A 21406-nucleotide genomic window follows, 5' to 3' on the forward strand; every position below is an offset into this window, starting at 1 on the left:
TTTTGAATTTCCATCAGAACTCTTCAAAGTAAAAGCTCTTGATTTGTTTTCCCTTTAGCTGTCAACTTATCAGATTTTTCCAAGACCAGTCATCTTATGGACGCCTTCACTTCTTACAGTACAAAGAAACTAAAGAGAAGGCAAGAGGTTGCAGAAAAGTTGCATACTGACGACCTCAGATGTTTGTCTGTTTGTCTTTCATATTAGAACTTTCCCTCCAGACTCTTCCTTTTAAATATTTGGTGATAAAGTATCTGACGGACATAAATTTTGACCTGCTGGTTTACCTAGATGAAATCTCATGGGAATTCATCCTGTTTCATGACAAGTGTGGCCTTACATTGAGTTTTATCTACTGTGTGTAATGTGTGTTGTAAGACAAACACACATTGTGTTTTTTTCATTCCAATACATACACAGATGCACTTTATTATTTATTAAATGAACACATCTGCCTAAAATGATATCTTCAAAAGCACAAGTTAAAGCAAAACATAGGATAATGAACATAATATAATATTCAGAACTCTCACAAGACTAAAACTCATTCCTTCATTTCTTGGTTTTATTTATGTTCTAGTTTTCTTTGGATCCCTGCTGAATAAGCTTCAGAACAGATTGTGCATGTTCACCTCATACAGCCGGACTTTATTACATTCAGGTAAACACTACACAGGTTAAACAGTTTCTCATCACATAGTAGACACTTTATCTCTTTGGTCATCTATGTTTGTATATGGAACACCTAAAAGAGAAAAAAAGGATGGATATTAGAGCTGCACAAATAATTACCATCAGGAATAGTTTTATAGTTGATCAGCTGTGAGATTGACACTTTGTGCTTTATAGACATTCAACATAAATGGAGACTTAGACTAAAGTTGAGTTTAAAGGACATTCCTCTGGAAGTGAATAACTCAGCACTGCTAACTAATCACAAACTTTCTCAGAGCTTTGTAGTTTCCCTGTAATTAGTACCAAAGAGCAGAGTTCCTTCCAGGAGACTTTTTGGGAATTATTTGGAGAGTACAGATCCTTAAAGGATTACCCTGCACTTTTAATATACAGTCCCCTCCAACAGTACTGGAACGGTAAGGCAAATTCCTTTGTTTTTGTTGTTCACTGAAGACATTTGGGTTTAAGATCAAAAGATGAGTATGAGACAAGAGGTCAGAATTTCAGCTTTCATTTCCTGGTATTCACATCTAGATGTGTTGAACAACTTTCTTAGGTGAGCAAAAGTAATGGAACAAATAATCTTAAAGTAAATAACATGTAATATTTGGTGGCCTAACCTTTGCTTGCAATAACTGCCTCAAGCCTGCGACCCATCGCCATCACCAAACTGTTGCATTCTTCATTTGTGATGCTATTCCAGGCTTTTACCGCAGCTTCTTTCACTTCTTGTTTGTTTCGGGGTGTTTCTCCCCTCAGTCTCCTCTTAAGGAGGTGACATGCAGCTCTGTTGGGTTCAGGTCAGCTGATTGACTTGGCCAGTCTAAAACCTTCCACTTTTTCCTCTGATGAAGTCCTTTGTTTTGTTGCCAGTGTGCTTTGGCTCATTGTCCTGCTGCAGGATAAACTTCCTCTCGATTAGTTTCAATGCATTTCTCTGTAAACTGGCAGACAAAATGTTTCTGTCCACTTCTGAATTCATTCTGCTGCGACCATCATCAGTTCCATCATCAATAAATATTAATGAGCCTGTTCCAGAAGCAGCCATGACATGACCTCCAGCATGCTTCACAGATGAGCTTGTTTGCTTCGGATCACTGTGGAGTGGCCTCTATGTTTCTGCTCTCTGAGTCTTCTTCCAACAGTGGATTGTGATACCTTCACCCTGCACTGTGGAGGTCGTTGCTGATGTCACTTCCTGATGTTTTGGGGGTTTTCTTCACAGCTCTCACCATATTTCTGTCATCAGCTACTGTTGTTTTCCTTGGCCGACCTGTTGGACGTCTGTTGCTCAGTACACCAGTAGTTTCTTTCTTTTTCAGGACATTCCAAATTGTTGTGCTTGCTATGCCCAATGTTTGTCCAATGGCTCTGCTCGATTTTCCTTCTTTTCTCAGCTTGACAGTGGCTTGCTTTTCTCCCATAGACAGCTCTCTGGTCTTCATGTTGGTTTATCCTCTTTAACAGGAAATGCAGTCTTTACAGGTTTGAACCAAGGATGAAAACGTAGACTAGTCATGCAGAGCTATTTAATGTTTGGACAATCGGGGGCGGCTGCGGCTTAGGAGATAGAGCGGGTTGGCCGTTAATCAGAAGGTCGGCGGTTCAATCCCTGGCTCCCCCTAGTTGCATGTCAAAGTGTCCTTGGGCAAGATACTGAACCCCGAATTGTGTATGTGTATGAATAAGTGTGAATTTCCGTTTGAGCACTTGTATAATACAGTGTATAAATGTGTGTGTGTGGTGGATGTAGTGTAAAAGCGCTTTGAGTGGTCGAAAAGACTAGAAAGGCACTATACAAATATGGAGCATTTACAATCAACCTAAAAGGCAACACCTGGGCAACAAGAAACATCTGTCAGTCACATGTTCCAATACTTTTGCTCACTTGAAAAATGGGTGGGTTCAAACAAAGGGTGGTACGTCCTGAGTTGTTTAAGACATCTAGATGTGAATACCATCAGTGAACAACAAAAACAAAGGGATTTGCCTTACCATTCTTTTGGAGGGGACTGTATGTAGTGTGTAGTCTGTTTTCCTCTTTTTAAAGAAAACATGAACCTGATATTTCTTGTCAATTTTGTGGTTATCAAAACTCTTTAATACCCGCGATACAAAGGTCATAACTAGGGCTGACCCCCAATAGTTGAAGATTCAATGCTTCAATGGGCGGAGCCTGATTTGGCTGTCAATCTCACAGTTGAAGCTTCACAGTAAAACAAGGATCATGCCATTTGGCGATATGGGGGTGCTCAACGTCTGATTTTACATAGAACTATCAGTCTATTACAATATACATTTCAACACCGGTCGAGGCAGATGGCCGCCCACCCTGAGCCATGGTTCTGCTCGAGGTTTCTGCCTCTTAAAAGGAAGTTTTTCCTTGCCTCTGTCGCCTAGTGCTTGCTCTTGGTGGGAACTGTTGGGCTTCTGTAAATATCATCACAGAGTACGGTCTAGACCTGCTCTTTTATGAAAAGCGCTGTGAGATAACTGTTGTTGTGATTTGGCGCTATATAAATAAAATTGATTTGAATTGAATTGAATGGTTCTTCTACAGCCCTCGTAGTTCATCCTGTCTGAAACAAGCCAATTTAGCTTGGCTCCATCATTCCCTAAAAGTTTGCAACTGACACATCATTACTGCCCTGAGACAGACTGAGCAGGTGGATGGGCGTGTCCCTGTACTTTGTGGGTGTGCTGTGCCTAGCGCAGATCACAAGCTGGATAAGGCAAAGTAGAAAAAAAGATGGACATTTAGTATTTAGAGCACTCTGAAGCCTGAGCTTCTTGCTCACAGAGATTACTTTCACATCATTATTTTAAACTTACTTACGTACATTTAATATGAACATCTGACAGTGTAATATGACAGAAAATAAGGAAAGGCATAAAAGGTCCCCTTTAATACATTTCTGTACTGTATTTTCTATTTGCTTATCTTTCAGGATATATGTCAATGCACCTGTGACAGGTCAATATCAGACAATATTAATTAAATTCTATTCAATTTTATTTATATAGCGCCAACTCACAACAACAGTTATCAGTGACAGTGATTGCGAGTTTTAAGTCATTAGACCATACTCTTTGTAATATTATTTACAGAGACCCAACAACCCCACCATTTTCAAGCATTTGGCAACAGAGGCAAGGAAAACTTCCTTTTAAGAGGCAGAAACCTCGAGCAGAACCATGACTCAGGGTGGGCGGCCATCTGCCTCCACCGGTATCAGCCTGCCAATATATGTCAGCCTCTATAACTATCAACTCAGACTGTTTTTATGGGGTCCATATTAATTATTATTCAGTTTTAAGACAATGGTGTTATGAGTAGTAAGTCTCATTTTTGTCTCAACCGGCAAGTGATGAAGTTCCACAATTGGTTAGTCAAGTGTTGGAGTTTCTCCACTGCTCTTATAAAATTAACATCCTTAGGAGCAAATTGACCATACACAGTCCAGCTTTATACTAGGTTTCAACCTAGTCTTGTTAATTGAACTTTTGATGAATGTTTAATTACAATGCAAGTCAGCATTTAATTACTGATGAGTCAGCATGCAAGCACCTGGGCCAGGCAGTACTAAGTCTAACATTATATTTTACTGTATATACGATAAGGTGGTAAAACTCTGCATGACGACAACTGTGGCAAAAGGAAAATGGTGACTAATATGGTCTAAATTTTGTCAGCTATCTATAAATGTACTCTTAGTCTTAAGGTTAAAAGTACATGTGAGTTTAGGTGCTGTTTAGTCAACTTAAGCATATTTCTCCATTAACAGCATTGAAAATTCTTACTTGTTGATTTCATGCTGATTTTCTTCTCCTCAAACTTAAATTTCCTGCAGGGAGAGAAAGAACAAAGGTGAGAGACTTAAACATGAACATAATTAATAAGTACTCTTACCTGCCTGCAGGTAAGAGTACTGAGGATTTTTAAATACTGAAGGAAAGCATTCCAGTGAATAAAACCCCATTATTTCCCAGTGCTGATACAGTATGCTCCCAGAAATTCCCAATAAGGAGATGAGTCTGTAATTTTCTCTCACCCACTGTGAGATGACTGCTGCTTCTGAATTACATAAACTTGTGACCTGGAATACACAGACGGTGGACAAATAAAAGGAAAAACCTTAAAAAATAGTGGAGAAACATATCAAACGCAGATGCTTCAGTGCACCAGGGCTCAACTGGTGAGTATGAACATGACATGAATAAAATGCTACGGCCTTTCTCAACCCAGTTTTACACTTACGGAAGATTTTGGACCAACATATAAGACAATGCTCTCCACCACCATCACACTGAAATATATGATGTAAACTTTCATCTTTAAATCTATTTCATGAAGTGACTGTCTGATACTATATGTCCTTTTGTTATGCCTGGCTGTGTTTGTATGTCTTTCTATCTACAGTACTCTGCTATCTCTTGTAAAAGAGATCTTGATCTCAATGAGATTACCTGCTTAAATAACGGTAGTAAATATAACTGAGAGAATATCTTGTGGAGGAATGGTGTTGATTCCTATAAAAGTGCCACAGACTTGGCAAAGAGCACTGAAGCTGTTCTGGAGTTTTGTGGTGGCGTGACTCCATACTATGAGACTTGATGTTTGTTTTTCCTTTAATTTGTGTGTTTGATATATATACACACATATATATTTACACATCTTATCTATCTATCTGTATATACAGTATATCCCAGGGGTGGAGATGGCGCATAGATAAGATGCTTGCCTTTGGTGTGGGAGACCATTGTGTCCCTGAGCAAGACACTTAACCCCTAGTTGCTCCAGAGGCCTGTGACCTCTGACATGTATAGCAATTGTAAGTCGCTTTGGATAAAAGGTATGGTGGTATGTGTCATCCTTAAGCTCGGGTTCTCTACCAGAGAGTTTGAGGGTTCTGTGCAGTATTTTGGTCCTAGGACTGCACACTTCTGGACAGAGACCTCTGATGTTGTACCTGGTATCTGCTGGGACCAGTTTCCTAGATTACCATTGTTGCTCTTACTTTCCACATCTAGCTCCTCCTTCAGCCCTTGGTATTTCTCAAGCTTCTCGTGTTCCTTCTTCTTGATGTTGCTGTCGCTTGGGATTGCCGCATCCATCACTGCAGCCTTCTTCTGCTGTTTGTTGATCAACACGATGTCTGGTTGGTTAGCCATCACCAGTTTGTCAGTCTGGATCTTGAAGTCCCACAGGATCTTAGCTCGGTCACTACCTTAGGATGTGTTTTCCATTTTGACCTTGGGACTTCTAGCCCGTACTTATAGCAGATGTTCCAGAACACTATACCAGCTACCTGGTTATGGCGTCCATGTACGCTGTTCCTGCCTGCATCTTGCTGTTATGTGCTGTACTGTCCTAGGGTCTTGCTGGTGTGGTAAACCGAAGCCCATACATACATACACACATATTGGTATATATTTATTTAAAAAAAATTTTTTTTTGAGGAATCAGTCAGCAGTCATGAAACTCGCAAGTACACATCCTTCTACACACACAAATGCTTTGATAGTTGAACAGCACAGAAACAGTTGAGACTTACTTTACTTTGTGTCTGCAAACACACACGATGGTGATTATGATGAAGATGACAGCGACTGACACCAGGACCGAGATCAGGATAATCCACTTGGTTTCTGTAATAAACAACAAATAAATATAGCTGCTAGCAACAATGTGCACGTTCAAAGAAGGAAGTAGAGTAGCTTTGCCGAAATTGATAATAGTGTATGTAGCAGTAGTCTGATATAGACGTTTGGCATCATGAAAGTGTTATTAGTTTGTATATTAATTCCTTAGGGGAATGGCAAACTTTTTTATTTTAGCTTTATTTATTCCCTGATGAGTGAAAGAGATGTTTAAGCAAGCGTACCCAATCCTCCTTTCTGTGTTATCTCCACATCACAGTTTGTGCCCTCAAAGCCCTCTGCACACTGACAGGTGTACATGTCGTTGCTGTCCACCTTACATGTTCCTCCATTCAGACAGGGGTAACTGAGACACGGATTCGCTGCTACACAAAACAGATATTGAGCTTTTGACAGGTTAATTTAGTCTCTCACAATCATCATTTAAACATTTGAATTTTTATGCACCGATTGCATTAGAACCCCCCAGCACCCCGATGTAGAGAGTTTTACAACTTTGATGTTGTGTGCTTCTTCACTGAGTACCTTCTTACAGTTCAAGACGACCTTACAAGTCTACAGAAAAATAGCTTCCTTTTGAAGACCAGGTGTAGATAGTGTAAATTAATTGCTAATAACACACAGTGCACATTGAATTAATGTCATGATAGTAACTCAGTACCTGTAATAAAATATCTGATATGAAGATATGGTGTTGATATTAGTTGGTTTTGTCTCATACTGGCTAAATATGGGCTTAGTCAGTGGAATTTATACAGTGATGAATGAATTTTCATTTTCGAGAGATCTTTCCAAAAAAACTCACAAACACACACCTCTAAAACAGTCCCGCTTAAAATTGTAGACGGTACAGATGTAACCCTCCTGGCAGATCTTGGGTTGGCACACAACGCCAGTGCTGGTGCATTCACAGGACTGAGAACAGTCATCAGTAACAAACTTCTCCTTCAGCTGCAGGAGGTGAGAATGAGGATGAGATGAGATCATATCATCAATACAATGACACACAGAGTCACTACTTCAACTGTGCCATAGACTTCTTACAGGGTAATATCTGTTGAGGAAGGTGCAGCCACACTCTCTGTATGGTACACAGATTCCCTCACTCATGACCGAGCCAAGGGCACACTGGCACCCTTCCACACAGAAAGTGGTGTCACACTCGGAGGGTGCTGCCAGGTCAGCGCAGGAGGCGGGGCAGGGTGACATACATGAGGAATAGGTGCTGTTGGCATCACAGGAGAGGACTGGGAGAGAGAGAAGTCTCAAGTCTAATATGGATAATGGCTGATAATTTTTAGTACACATAAAGCATTATAGAAATTGCTGTGCTACACCTGCGAGATCAAGTGGTACAAGAAGTACTTTGACCACATGCTTTTTTTATTTGCTTGTTTTTTTAATTTCATTTATTTCAAATTAAGTATATTTCACACGCATTACAGCAAACCTCTTTGCACATAATGGTAATATGTTTTAAAAATATGAATGTTTTTGTCTCCAAGTTACGTGCTTCCATTGGTTTTCATTCATTGAATTAAATTAATGGATGTCAACAATAGGAAATATACATCAAAAGCATGCATTCCAAAACAACAAATGTAAAGTATCCATGATTTGAGGTAAATGGGCTAAAACAAGCATACCACTGGTATGGTCCTCATTCTAACACGCTTCTTGTGCTACGAATCTCTTCATGTGTTATTTCCACAGAGTTTATGTGTGTGTTCAGCATCTTACCACAGTCCAGCTGCTGCCTCCAGGATCCCAGTTTAATGCCAGCCTCCTGACAGGCTGCAGCATACGCTTCATAACTGGCACAACGCAGCGCTAAATTGCCCGGTATAGCACACAGGTCAAACACACAGTCACTGAGGGATATAAGCAGACACACACACACACACACACACATACTGAGCATGAGCAAAGGCTGCCAATTCACACAACCACATCCTTTCATACAAGGACAATTTGAAAGACATGATCCATATCACACCCATCGATGCAAAAGAAAGCCTGCACTGTAAATCCCCCCAGAGAACAGTTCCACACACACTACTCACTCCTGGTAGGTTTTAGGTGGCAGGGTCGCATGGCAGGCAGCAAACAATCCCTTGGAGTTAGACAGCGCTCCACACTGAGTCACACTGTTGTAATCATTGAGCTGAAGCTGAGAGCATTCTGATGTCTCAAATCCTGAATCTGGATCAGTCTCCACCTCTCTCCTGGAGACAGATGACAGAGAAGTATGGAAAGACAGAAGAATCAGAGCTTTGTTAAAGTTGCTGTGTCTAATCTGATGTCTAATTATAAGTGAGATATCATTGAAGAAGTTGAAGGAATAGCAATATGTAAGAAGGCAACAGTGCCATACTGTCAGTCAGAAATGTTTGGAAAACATATGTATATATATTGCTACATAGCAGCCTATCAATCGCATCTGAAGTTTCTTTAGAAAGCCCAATAATTGTATTGTGGTTGATAAACGAGGTGAAAAAAGAGGGATTGATGGTGGAGGCTGAAGGACAAGCAAGTAATACTGATAATGTTTATAAGCCAGAGGCAGCTAATGTTGTGGGGGAAGCAAGAGGCAGCAAGGAGATAAAAATCCTTCATAGCAGCTGTACAGCTAAAGCAGTGGCCCTGGTTGTAGTCCTACCTGTGTGTGTGGACTGTGTGAGGAAGGTCAGAGATCTTCAGTCCATCAGCCTGTCGGTCATTGACCCTCCAGCTTTCTCCGAACTTGTTCAGGTCCCTGACTACAGTCCCGTCAGGCATCATGTACTCATTTCTGGTGATGCCGTCATAGTTTCCACACAGCCCTCTGACAGAGTTCTTGTAGGTGCTGGGCAGTATAATCTCTGATACACACACACAGAGACATAGGAGGGAAATGAGTGGATTCACAAACAAGCCAAAGAAGTGCTCAGTTAGTGAGGACAGAGGCTTCTTCTTCTTTTACCTCCGCGACTGTTGCCATCAAAGCGTACAGTGAGTCCAAAGTCAGTGGTGAGCTGAACCTGCCTGGAGTTCATCGTGATGGTCAAACCACTAACTGGACTGAGAGGAGGTGCAACACGCTCTCCATTCACCTAAAGGAAATATAATATAATTGCAGTACTTTTAACGACACAACAGCAAAATATAAATGGTGCTTTCATCAGACAAAGACAAAGTACTGACCAGGATGATCTTCTTCTGCAAGAAGCGAACATTGACACCGTAAACGTCGATGTACATTTGATCCAGGAATGACACCCTCCTGTTCCCCCCACGTCTGATATTCTTCCCCCTCACCACTAGTGGTGACAAGGAGTTCTGCAGGTTGTGGTCCTGAGTAAGGACGTAGGTGTAGGGACCCTGGAAGTGATGGGTGAAACCATCAAATGTTCGGTGGTGAGGATCTCCAGAGATGCTGCACTTGTCAAACTCTAGAGAGGATGATAAAATATATGAAATGGTCAAAATGGGTTATGACCAAACAATACCAATATTTTAATTACATTCTAAAGATCCAAAGTCTCTAAACTGTACACTGCCTAGTAGTTACAACATGTTGAAAACTGAAGCTGTTTAGAGTGGTGGACTCACTGGTGGGTTTGCAGTAGAGGTCTCCATATTTGTCCAGGGTGCACAGTGAGTTGGAATCACAGCTGTGGTCCTTACATGTGATTTGGCCACCAAGGTTACATTTACATGAGCTAGCACATTTGTCAGTCAGCCACGAGTCTCCTACCTGCATCCACACAACAGATTTATTTAGATTTGCAGAAGTGTCAGTTTCTGTTTGACTGTACAATATAATAATGTACCTCTACAATCTTTCCTTTCATTGCTGAGGAAATAACTTAAGTTGTATTTGTGGAGTTACAAGAAAAAGCATAAATTAGACAAAAGTCAGAAAGATTTATTTTATGTATTTTACAGCAGGATACTACTAAGATTTGTACACTAAGAAAAGTTCTTCTACATCTTTAATGTATATAATGCACGTGTTTCTGATTTCAGTATTCAGGATGTTCTATGATACCCATCAGCAAACAGCAGTATAGACTCTGCTTCACTCACATTATGGTACACTTTATCTGTGTCCAGACAGCCACATTTGTCCAGAGGAACACACTTGTTGTCACTGAGAACGTAGCCTGCATCACACTGGCAGCCCTCCACACAGGTGGTTGGAGGGAGATGGCAGAAGATGGGGAAGAGGTCAGCGCAGGTGGGGGGCAGGGGGCGGTGCAGTCTGAGTAGTGGCTGTTAGGAGGGCAGGGCAGGGCTGCAGGGATGTAAGATAATTATGTATGCGAATCTTAAAACAACAATATTTTAATATATAATATATATTATATATAATATTTAAACTGTTGATCAGTGTTACTGTAACTTACGACAGAAGCTGTTGTTCCTCCAGCTGATGGTGACTCCAGCGCTCTGACAGGCCTGAGCATATGCCTCCACGTTGTCACAGAGCGTTGCCTTCATGCCATCATACTCACACATGTCATAGATACAGTTACCAAGGAAAGCCTTTGGGGGCACCAGAGAATGGCAGGGCTTGAATCTGTCAGACAGGATGACCTCGGCACACTGAGCCTCGTATGTCTTCTCTTCTTCTGCGGTGCAGTTAGGTCGGACATCTGGACGAGTGTCTGGCTGACAGCTGGAGGGGAGAATGTTTGGATGAATGATTAAGTCAGGCACTGGGATGTTGCAGTGTTTTTTCTGAGCTGACGTATTAACTTATGCTATTCAGTTGACAATTTGTAAATTGTTGTGAATTCAAAATAACATTTGTTGAATGTAATAAAAATTGCAGCCTTTCTGGGATGCAGGGGCTTTAGAGGTTATAGCTACTTAAACTGATCATGTCATTAACCATGGTTTGTCAACAGGAGAGGCTGCACTGAGAGTACAATGCTCAACAGAAGTATTAATTGTCCAAAACTTCCAGCAAACGCAGATGTATTTTCTACAAAAGCATCTGACTAAACTGCACACTTCAGTAGTACTGTTTCTTTTGTATTTGTGCTTTAGGGCGGTTACCTCCCACTGGGGAGAGAAGAAGGATTTTCACTTCTGAGCAGGACACTGTAGTTGTTGCTATATCAAACTCTTCTTTTTTTCGTCTGCTTACAATAAGGGTTGTTTCCATTTAGAAAATGAGTTAAAAGAACTGGCCTCACTTTAGGAACCCGCTAGCTGGATGAGTAGGGGGAATGAGAGGGATAAAATCAATGTTGTGTTGTTTCTTCAAATGACATTATTTTCAATCATGATCATCCTTGCTTGTTATTTAGATGAATGCAGGTGGAACGAATCTGGCCAGAGTCTGAAATTAACTTTTTTCACTGGTTTCACAAGTTTTTTTGTCTGCCTCTCAGAAATGTTATCAGCCACTTTTGAAATGTATGTGTTAAATGAAGGAAAACATTCAGCTCATTTAGGCATAATTTAATATAAATGTTCAATGTTTGATATATTTACACAAAAACATTACATGCATGTTTGCATGTTGCAATGTCTTTTGGTAGTGTATTTTGCTGCTCTAAGCGCAACACAGTTAAACATGTTAGATTCTTCATTACAGTGACTAATTATCCACTATACATTTAATCTTACAGTAGATCTGCTCAAGCACTCAAAGGTCTGTCCTTCTATTAGCGACTCTCTCTAAATCTCAGTTGTTTACAAACTACAGTTTTGCTAAAGTCAGCTGCCGTACTTTAGCATAACAGCTGGCGATGGCTTCTATGGGTGCTTCTCAGTTCTCTTAATTGTCTACGTTTCTACAGACCTACAGAGAACACAGATTATAACTAGACGGTGAATCATAAAACAAATCAAATATAACAACTTGGCTTGGTGATACACTTTAAATCTGTTATCTTTCTGCTGTCTTCACTCTGGTATGAAACTGCAGTATTGTTGTGATGTATCAGATCAGTCTGATCAGCACCATGGAAAGTCAGTTGTTAACTACTGTAGTTGGCCAGCCCCCAATAAAAAACCTGAGCTAGCTCCTGTTAGTCGTCCCCATCATCAACCTATTCATGTTTCTAACAGATTTTGCCCACTCAACGACACACCCACTAAGAACGTGAGGCGTGTACATCGCTCTGGGGGACAGCAGTCTCTGCTGGGACCACAGGAGGATCTGATGTGCCAGTTTGCATAATGGGCGCGAGCGCAGACCCCCCTGGTGAGTCAAATAGGCAACCGCTGCCGTATTGTCGGTTCTGACAAGGATGTGGCGACCGCGGAGGGCCGCAGAGCTCTGAAAACCGACAACATTTCCAGGCAATTTATGTGCCAAGAGAAATGATGCTCCTCCCAGGAGCCTCTCGCGAAGCGGCCGTCCATGACCGCGCCCCATCCCGTGAGTGAGGCGTCTGTTGAAATAATTGTTCGGCGACAGATCGCTCCCAACACGGGATCTTGGGACAGGAACCAAGATTTCCTCCATACAGACAGGGAACGAAGGCACCCGCTCGTAACCCATATCAGATGGAGCCGCAGCCCCAAGCGCTGAAGGTGGGCGAGGACGACATCTCGATTTCGAACCGCTAACTCTTGAGACTGGGCCAGGACGAGCCAGTCATCAATGTAGTTCAGTATGCGGATGCCTTGGAGCCTCAACGGAGCCAGAGCTCCCCCTACTCGAAGTCTCAGGACCTCTTTCCTCGGGCCCGCCGAGACTGAATGACTGTCCTCAGATCCGTCTTCCCGGGGGGCTGTGGGCGAGAGCGCCGTCTTGCGTCCCAGGTTGGTTGAGGGGGATCCCATGAAGCAACGCTCTGGCTGTGGCGGTAGGTGCTGGACGAAGGCTGTGTACGCCTCTCCCTGAGTTGTGGCGTGCTGGAACCTGTTGACGACAGCATCCACTGCTTCGCCAAACAGGCCAGAAGGCGAGAGGGGCGCATCCAGGAGAAAAGCCCTCTCCTTCCCCTGGATGCCCCATAGGTTGAGCCACAGATGGCGCTCCGTAGCCACCAAAGCCGCCATGGATCGGCCGATGGAATGGGCCGTTTCCGTGGTCACACAGAGAGCCAAGTCCGTCGCTCTACGGAGCTCCGTCAGGTCCTCCTCAGAGGGACCTCCCCCTATGTCACAGTCGCGAAGGAGATCGGCCTGGTATGCCTGAAAGACAGCCATCGTGTGCAGGCTGGCACCAACTCGACCCGCTGCCATGTAGGCCTTGCCCACCAAATCGGACGTCATCCGACACGGCTTGGTGGGGAGCGCCGGCGTCCAGAGGGATGAGGCGAAGAGAGAGAAGAGAGAGGTAGCTAGCCAGTGCCTCCTCCACTTGTGGCATCGCTCCGTAGCCTTGCTGTCTGATCTCCGTCACGTTGCCGTAGTCCAGCCGGGTGGACGTAGACAGCCGTGCAGAGAAGGGTAGGGGCCGACGCGGGGGTGGTGCTGGGTGTTGCAGAAACCGCTCGTCTAGTTTGCTGCCCACCGATGGCTGCTGCACCGCCTGTGACCAATCAAATTTGCAGCTTGGCCACAGCCCGCATGACCACTTCTAACAACTCCTCGTATCCTGGCGAGGGCTGATGACTTTCCGTTTCCCCAAAGTCATTCTCCATGCTAAGCACATCTAGCTCCTCAGAGCCAGGTTGTGTCAGCCTCTCCGGACTCACCCCTCGAGTTGGAGAAACCGAGAAACGGGCTCCCGATCGGGGACGAGGATTCCAGGATGCCAGAGTGCCTGCTGAATAGAAAGAAGCTAATGTGTCCTATGTGCCCGCGTGCTTATATACCCCCTCCAGTTACGCCGTCACACACTACCGTTCTAGTAACACCAATAGGATTGGAGTAGTTTCATTCATAGTTCAGCCCTGCCACGCCCAGTGTCGTCACCGACGCAGTTCGAGTTCCCTCAAAGAGGAACCAACTCTGATTATTGGCAGCTCCATTTTGAGAAACATGAAGTTAGCGAAGCCAACGCCAGTGAAGCCAGCGCCAGTGAAGCCAGACGGCATTCATCCCACTTTGGATGGAGCAGCTCTCATATGTAGAAATCTGGCCAAGTTTATTAGTGGACCAAATCCAAGACAAGCCAGATTTGGGACCAGGAGATCGTGGAGATGGGGCGTCCAGAGGGATGAGGCGAAGAGAGAGAAGAGAGAGGTAGCTAGCCAGTGCCTCCTCCACTTGTGGCATCGCTCCGTAGCCTTGCTGTCTGATCTCCGTCACGTTGCCGTAGTCCAGCCGGGTGGACGTAGACAGCCGTGCAGAGAAGGGTAGGGGCCGACGCGGGGGTGGTGCTGGGTGTTGCAGAAACCGCTCGTCTAGTTTGCTGCCCACCGATGGCTGCTGCACCGCCTGTGACCAATCAAATTTGCAGCTTGGCCACAGCCCGCATGACCACTTCTAACAACTCCTTGTATACTGGCGAGGGCTGATGACTTTCCGTTTCCCCAAAGTCATTCTCCATGCTAAGCACATCTAGCTCCTCAGAGCCAGGTTGTGTCAGCCTCTCCGGACTCACCCCTCGAGTTGGAGAAACCGAGAAACGGGCTCCCGATCGGGGACGAGGATTCCAGGATGCCAGAGTGCCTGCTGAATAGAAAGAAGCTAATGTGTCCTATGTGCCCGCGTGCTTATATACCCCCTCCAGTTACGCCGTCACACACTACCGTTCTAGTAACACCAATAGGATTGGAGTAGTTTCATTCATAGTTCAGCCCTGCCACGCCCAGTGTCGTCACCGACGCAGTTCGAGTTCCCTCGAAGAGGAACCAACTCTGATTATTGGCAGCTCCATTTTGAGAAACATGAAGTTAGCGAAGCCAACGCCAGTGAAGCCAGCGCCAGTGAAGCCAGACGGCATTCATCCCACTTTGGATGGAGCAGCTCTCATATGTAGAAATCTGGCCAAGTTTATTAGTGGACCAAATCCAAGACAAGCCAGATTTGGGACCAGGAGCCAGAGTCGCAGTCTAACACTCTTCTCTGCACTCCCATTTTAGCAGTTACCAACACAAAACTCCTTAGTGACGGTGTATGCCCCCCGACCACTTAAAGTAATTAAATATACACAGATGGGTGACCAATGAAAGGAAAAAACAACATTAAGTGTCTTAGTATGGAGTATATGTAATGGCTGTAACCCACTGACCCAGCATCACTGTCTCCATCTGACTTCCAGCTGTTGCCCAGTTCAATCACATCATTAGTTGGTTTCTTGTTGGACATCAGGTTGTCATCAGAGGAGTTGTGATTGTAGTTTCCACACATGCCACACAGCTGGAGAAGATGGAGGTGGTATAGGGTTATCACAATGTTTCATACACTGAAGAGGTTGCATCTTGTAGCATTTGTAATCCAGTACAATTAGAATGATACGAATTGTGAAACCTTTTGTCTTTGACTGTCTGACCCTAAGAAATTTGGTGGAGGAACAATAAGACATGTCTTCATACCTTGTTGAAGTATTCTCCAGGAACAGTGATCTCCAGGTGATGGACTCCATCAAACTTCACTTGCAAACCAAAGTTTGTGTCCAGCAGATTGTATGATCCACTGGCTATCACCTTGGCACCAGCCAAATCAATGGAAACTGGGGTTCTCACCCGTCGTCCATTCAGCTAACACAAGAAGAAAAGAACAAAGACGTGCTCAGCTGCTTATCATTTCACTATGCTGTATCCCAATACTATTTTCAACTTTCCTTACCAGAACTCTGTGGCTCTTTTGCAGCTCAACCACAGTGTCATGAGGCAGGTAGACTTTGACAGAGCGAACATAAGAGGCCTCTGGTTGACCACGCTCCTCGTTTTTAGCCACTATCTTGAAGGGAGTTACGTTGGTGGTGTTACACACCTAAAGGATTCAGAAAAAACAAGCATATAGTTTTAGGTTTTATTTTTATGCTCCCTATAGTTTAAGAATGATTTACAACATACAGACAAAGAAGGCAAAGCAGTCATTGGCACAGCCATAAGTGAAATGTGAAATACAGGTCGAATGCATCACAAACCTCCGCCAGAATGTAAGTGCAGGTGCCCATGAACGTGTGCATCACACCATCAAAGGTGTAGTAGTGAGGATCTCCAGCCACGTGACACACCCCTTTACCTGAGGGGGAAAATGAGGATCGGTAAGATATATAAAGTACACTTCATGATTTCATCTATAATCGGTTCAATAAGAACTGATGAACAAAACTACAGAAATAACTACAGAAATGACAACAACCCAAAACTCATTCTTCAATTTGGATATACTTTTGGAAAATGGAAAATAACTGGATCAGAATTATTCTCTAACTGTTGACACAGATTCAGGTCTAGTGAATCTTTCATCTGTTGTTAAGTTTACCTTTGGAGTGGCAGTCCAGTACTCCTCCAACAACTTTACACTCCTGCGCTGGGCTGCACTGCCAGGGCTCACAGGTGATGTTATGGTTACCGTTACACTTGCAGCGCTCTGAGCAATCCATCTCTGTGAACCAAGCGTCTCCTACCTACACACAGAAACGTTCAATGCATGTTCAAACATTACTTCTTGCAAAAGTGCCAGGAAAATATCCCCCTTCAGAGATCCACTGAGCACACTTACCGGCCTGTACTTTCCATCTCCATCAGTACATCCACACTCGCTGAGTGGGACACATTTGTCTCCGCTGAGGACGAGGCCGGGGTTACAGAAGCATCCCTCTACACAGGGCTGGTTGCAAGAGCCACCGGGGCCCGTAGGGTCCTGACAGCTGGGCTGGGGGCAGGCAGTGCTGCATGAGTTGTAATGACTGCCTGTAGGGCACTTCAGAGCTGGAGAGAAGAGGACATTTGGAAAAGGGTAGTGTGCAGCATTTTTTGTATAATACACAACATTACAGCTTTTATCAATCTCTAAACAAAAAGGAAAGACGTTTTTATTCATGAAGCAGAGTCTTGTGCATACATAGCTAAAGGGGCTAAAGTTTATTTTCTTTTAGCAAGAGCCAAGTAACCCTAACCTTTTGTTGTCTATCCTCCTGTTACCACCCGCACTTATATAGGCCTGTTTCTGTTTCCTGCTCATCCATAGATCCATCCATGGAGTCTCCCTTCCGGAGCTCCTGAGTAGCCGGCAAGACGCCCCCACCCTCCACTGCCTCCACTCTGACCAGCTTTTCATCTTTATTCCCACTCAGCTCCTCATCCTCGCCACTGACCAGCTCTTAGTCCACATCGCTGCCCAGCAACTCAGCCCAGCGTTGCGGAGGATTTGCTGTCAGAAGCCATCAGTACCTGAGCATCAGCAGCTTCAGGTGTCCCTGGCTCCACCGACCCCCATGCCTGACTCACAATTGTGACTGTTTTCCAGTTCTGTCCCGTCTTGTGTCATACCAGTGTTTCATGTCTCACGATTTTAACTCCTGTTTGATCGTGTTGTTTAGACTTACCTTTTGTTTGGATGATCTTGTGTTGTTTTTGAATTTATGGCCTTCTCACTTGTTCCTTTGTTGGATTACTCTGCTCTGTTTTTGGACTGTCAACCTCACCTCTCCTCACCTGTAGGTTTCACCTTTTATTTAATAAATCCTTTTAATTATACCTCCTTGTCATATGTGTCTGCGCCTGGGCCCAAAAATGCTGTTTGTCATGTCAGCATCAGAGCCGAATGTAACACATATATAACATTTGTTGAAAAGCAGCCACTGTGGCAACAAATGGCAAATACAGGAACCAACATAAGCTGCTGCTACCAGAGCAAGTAAGTATGTAGCAGAAAAACCCAAAGACAAAGGGTGATTTGTTTATTAATTCAGCTTTTCATTTGGGAAGGAACATTTCGTTACTGTGCCTTTCAAAAGTTACATGATCTGGCATAAAATGATGAACCACTACAACTTATCATGGCTGCCACTTACAATAAGACACTTTCAGGTCAACTCTCTCAAACTTTCTGTTTTTTTAAGAAAACAATCAAATACTCGGCAATGGCTTCATTAATAAACTTGGTAGTTATGACATGACATGCTAAAGATCCTCTTTTTTATCTACACCCGCACGCACACAGAGAGACTTACGACAGAAGGTATTGTTCCTCCATGCGATGGGGACTCCTGCAGCAGCACACATGTCAGCATAGCTTTCTATGGCCTGGCACAAAGCCACAATCTGACCTCCAGTGGCACACATGTCGTACACACAGCTTCCAAAGTATGGCTCAGGGGGCACGACAGAGTGACAGGGCTTAAAGATACCTGTAGTCAAGGTCAAAGACAGAGAGATGTGATGGAGGTGAATTCCAGACAAACTCATTTTACTCAATGATCACTTTCACAATGGCATCATGCTACTGTTAGGCTATTATCAAGGGCCAACCAAAGCCTTTTTGTGGTCCCACAAACAATCATAAATGTGTGACTGTCATTTGTGAAACCTTAGGAAATGGTGATTACTGAGGCCCAACTGCTCCAATGGAGCTGCTCAGTGGCCGGCACATCAGACTGTGGTTGTACTGGACAGCTTCCACGTATGAATGTGTAACTGTGTGAATGTGATCAGGGTGTTCCTTTAAAAAAAGAGAGCATCGCTCTCAGTAATACTTAAAATATGCCTTTTTAAAAATGACTTTAGCATTGATGTTGATGATCTGTATGTTCCTTAGGCATAGTAGCCTGTTTGTGATTGTGATGACAGTGATAATGATGATGATGATGATGATGATGAGTGGTCAATTTATTAGGATATGCAGGTGGCACGTCTGGAGAGTGTACTTCTCAACACAATGCACTTGTTGTGCATGAGTGCATGCCATACCATTGGGATCAGTGATCATGCCGCAGCTGGTGGGCTTCTTGGCCTCCTCCTCCACCTCTTTATTACAGTCTTCCTGTCCTCCATCATTGCTACAGCTGGAGAAGGGGTGTGGAGGTAGAATGGAAAAAAAGTGATGATTTTTGTTGTGTGCATGTTTGCGTATACATAGATGACATAGTCAGTCTGCCCACCCAACCTTTTATCCAGAGCACCATACTTTATCTCAAAACATGTTGGTCACATAACTGTAAAGTTTGTTGCAGATACTCTAGCTTCCATGAGGATAAAATATTTTTGGTGACCTTGAATAATGGTGAAGTCTTAAATTCCAGAAGGAGTGGCCAACATTAACAAATAAAAGCCTGAGGGGTGGGTAAAAGTATCTCCAGTTGAATTTTGCATAACGTACAATTCGGTCTCTTCCAAACTGTTTTCATTCACTAACGATTCAGAGCTGCTTTCGCTTTGTTGCTCTTTCAATCACTGTTAAGCTACTGTCAATGAAACTCAATCCTTGCTTTCACAGCTTTTACAGTTTTTCTCAGTAGCTTTGGTACATTTTCAAATTATCCTTAACATTTGCAAAACAGCAAGTGCATTTCTTGAAACAGGTAGTACACACAAGCACAATGCAGTGGTTTACCTGCAAAAGCCCGTAACTTGCTCAAAATCCTTAGTCTTTCTCTCAAAAGTAAATATTTAGGTCAGTGAACTTGTCAGAGGCATCAGAATGACAACTCCATGTGTCATTGTTTACGTACTAGATGGTCAAAATGTTAAGCCATGCTGTTAATAAGGGCTGATCCCCACTAGTCGAAGATTTGATGCTTCGATGGGCGGAGCCTGATTCGACTGTCAATCTCACAGTCGAAGCTTCGCAGTGAAACAAGGATCACGCCATTTTGGCGATGTGGAGGTGCTCAACATCTGATTTTACATAGAACTACCAGTTTTCTCCCAATAAGTCACTAGTACAATTATACATTGCAGGAGACAGGACAGGACACAGTTACACTTTTACTGTTCGTACTGTAATTTGTTGACAGAGCATGTCATTGTGATACAGAAAAGAAAATGACAGCACTGTTTTACAGCATTGCATAGCACAACCGTAAAAATAGGAGACCACATTTCGTTCAGCTTTATACTTGTATGCGAACAATATGAATAAAGTGTGACGTTATTTAACTTTGATTTTTGACAACATGTTCAATCATTTTGCATTTATCAACTTATGCAATGAACTTATGCCTAGATGTTTTGAAGGGTTAGACTATACAACAGAGACTGGTATAATACATTGTGATTAGCATGACATTAGCAATTGATAATGTAGGAAACAGCCGACAATTGTACATAATCATCTGTATCAGTGTGTAAAAGTATCTGCAATTTGTTCAAAAGAATGAGAAATTGCTTTAATGATGTGCACAAGTGAATAGATGACGTGGAGGTTGAACAAGTAGTTTCGAAATGCACCAAAGCGACTGAGAGAAATTGTAAATGCCTGCCACCTTGAGTGTCCATTCTCTAAGGTGGCCTGTGGAGTGGCCTACTGTTTTTTAAAATCTGTCTGCATGTCAAAGTGACCTTGGGCAAGATACTGAACCCCAAATTGCTATGTGAGTTTGATTAGCTTCTTTCTGATAAGCCTCTGCCATCAGTGGGTGAATGTGACATGTAGCGCTTTGAGGGAATTAAGAAAGGTGTTATCCAAGTACTTACCATTTAACAGGAATACCTTTTCGTTAATGAATTATTTTAGTTTCCCTGTCAAGCTGCTGCCAGTGTAACATTTCCTGGGCAGATGTTTCACATTAAAAGTTCAATGGTAAATGGAATAAACTTGTATATCAAGGTGCAATAGTGCTGTCTCCTAAATTTATAAACAGGTAAACATAGACAAAATGTAGTTTGTCTCTAATAAAAGGATGATATAAATAAAGGCCTGGTTCCCTTTGCTACTGAAATAAATAAAGCCACTATTTACCGGTACGTCAGTATGTTTGATTGACAGAGTCTAGTTCTGTATTTATGTATTCTATGATGTGACTCACTCTGGCCGGGGGTCAGGAACCTGCCAGCTGCCCCCCAGTTCATTGGTGTTAGCAGCTGGTGTATTGTCTGGTTTCAAGTTGTCATCTTTGGGGTTTCCATTGAAGTTTCCTGCCGGGGCAACAAACGGTAAGAGTGATCAGTCAACATGCTGAAAAGGACATTCAGGTTTGCCTTTGGCATAGCATCTTGGTTGGCCTGGTAGTTCTGGGTTGGAGAACCATGTATTAAAGGAACTATGAACCAAGTAACTGTCAACA

At 43.2% G+C, this 21406-nt stretch overlaps 1 protein-coding gene across 1 annotated transcript in view; it reads right to left on the reverse strand.

Annotated features, from left to right (window-relative positions):
* Positions 1–551: 551 nt before the first annotated feature.
* zanl (zonadhesin, like) overlaps positions 552–21406 on the reverse strand; it is a 115549-nt gene continuing 94694 nt past the window's right edge. The window contains 24 exon segments of the mRNA XM_038730452.1: positions 552–745; positions 4477–4520; positions 6231–6324; positions 6561–6701; positions 7152–7287; positions 7381–7583; positions 8077–8207; positions 8400–8561; positions 8996–9197; positions 9299–9428; positions 9520–9767; positions 9928–10072; positions 10405–10556; positions 10559–10612; positions 10725–10996; positions 15461–15588; positions 15765–15929; positions 16018–16164; positions 16322–16419; positions 16663–16807; positions 16903–17111; positions 18356–18532; positions 19092–19186; positions 21149–21257. Of these exon segments, the coding sequence (XP_038586380.1) occupies positions 693–745; positions 4477–4520; positions 6231–6324; positions 6561–6701; positions 7152–7287; positions 7381–7583; positions 8077–8207; positions 8400–8561; positions 8996–9197; positions 9299–9428; positions 9520–9767; positions 9928–10072; positions 10405–10556; positions 10559–10612; positions 10725–10996; positions 15461–15588; positions 15765–15929; positions 16018–16164; positions 16322–16419; positions 16663–16807; positions 16903–17111; positions 18356–18532; positions 19092–19186; positions 21149–21257 (3440 nt within the window). The 3' untranslated portion in view covers positions 552–692.

This window comes from Micropterus salmoides, unplaced genomic scaffold (assembly GCF_014851395.1).
Source record: "Micropterus salmoides isolate LMB-PRFRI ecotype aquatic unplaced genomic scaffold, ASM1485139v1 Ms_hic_scaffold_2, whole genome shotgun sequence".
Taxonomy (NCBI): domain Eukaryota; kingdom Metazoa; phylum Chordata; class Actinopteri; order Centrarchiformes; family Centrarchidae; genus Micropterus; species Micropterus salmoides.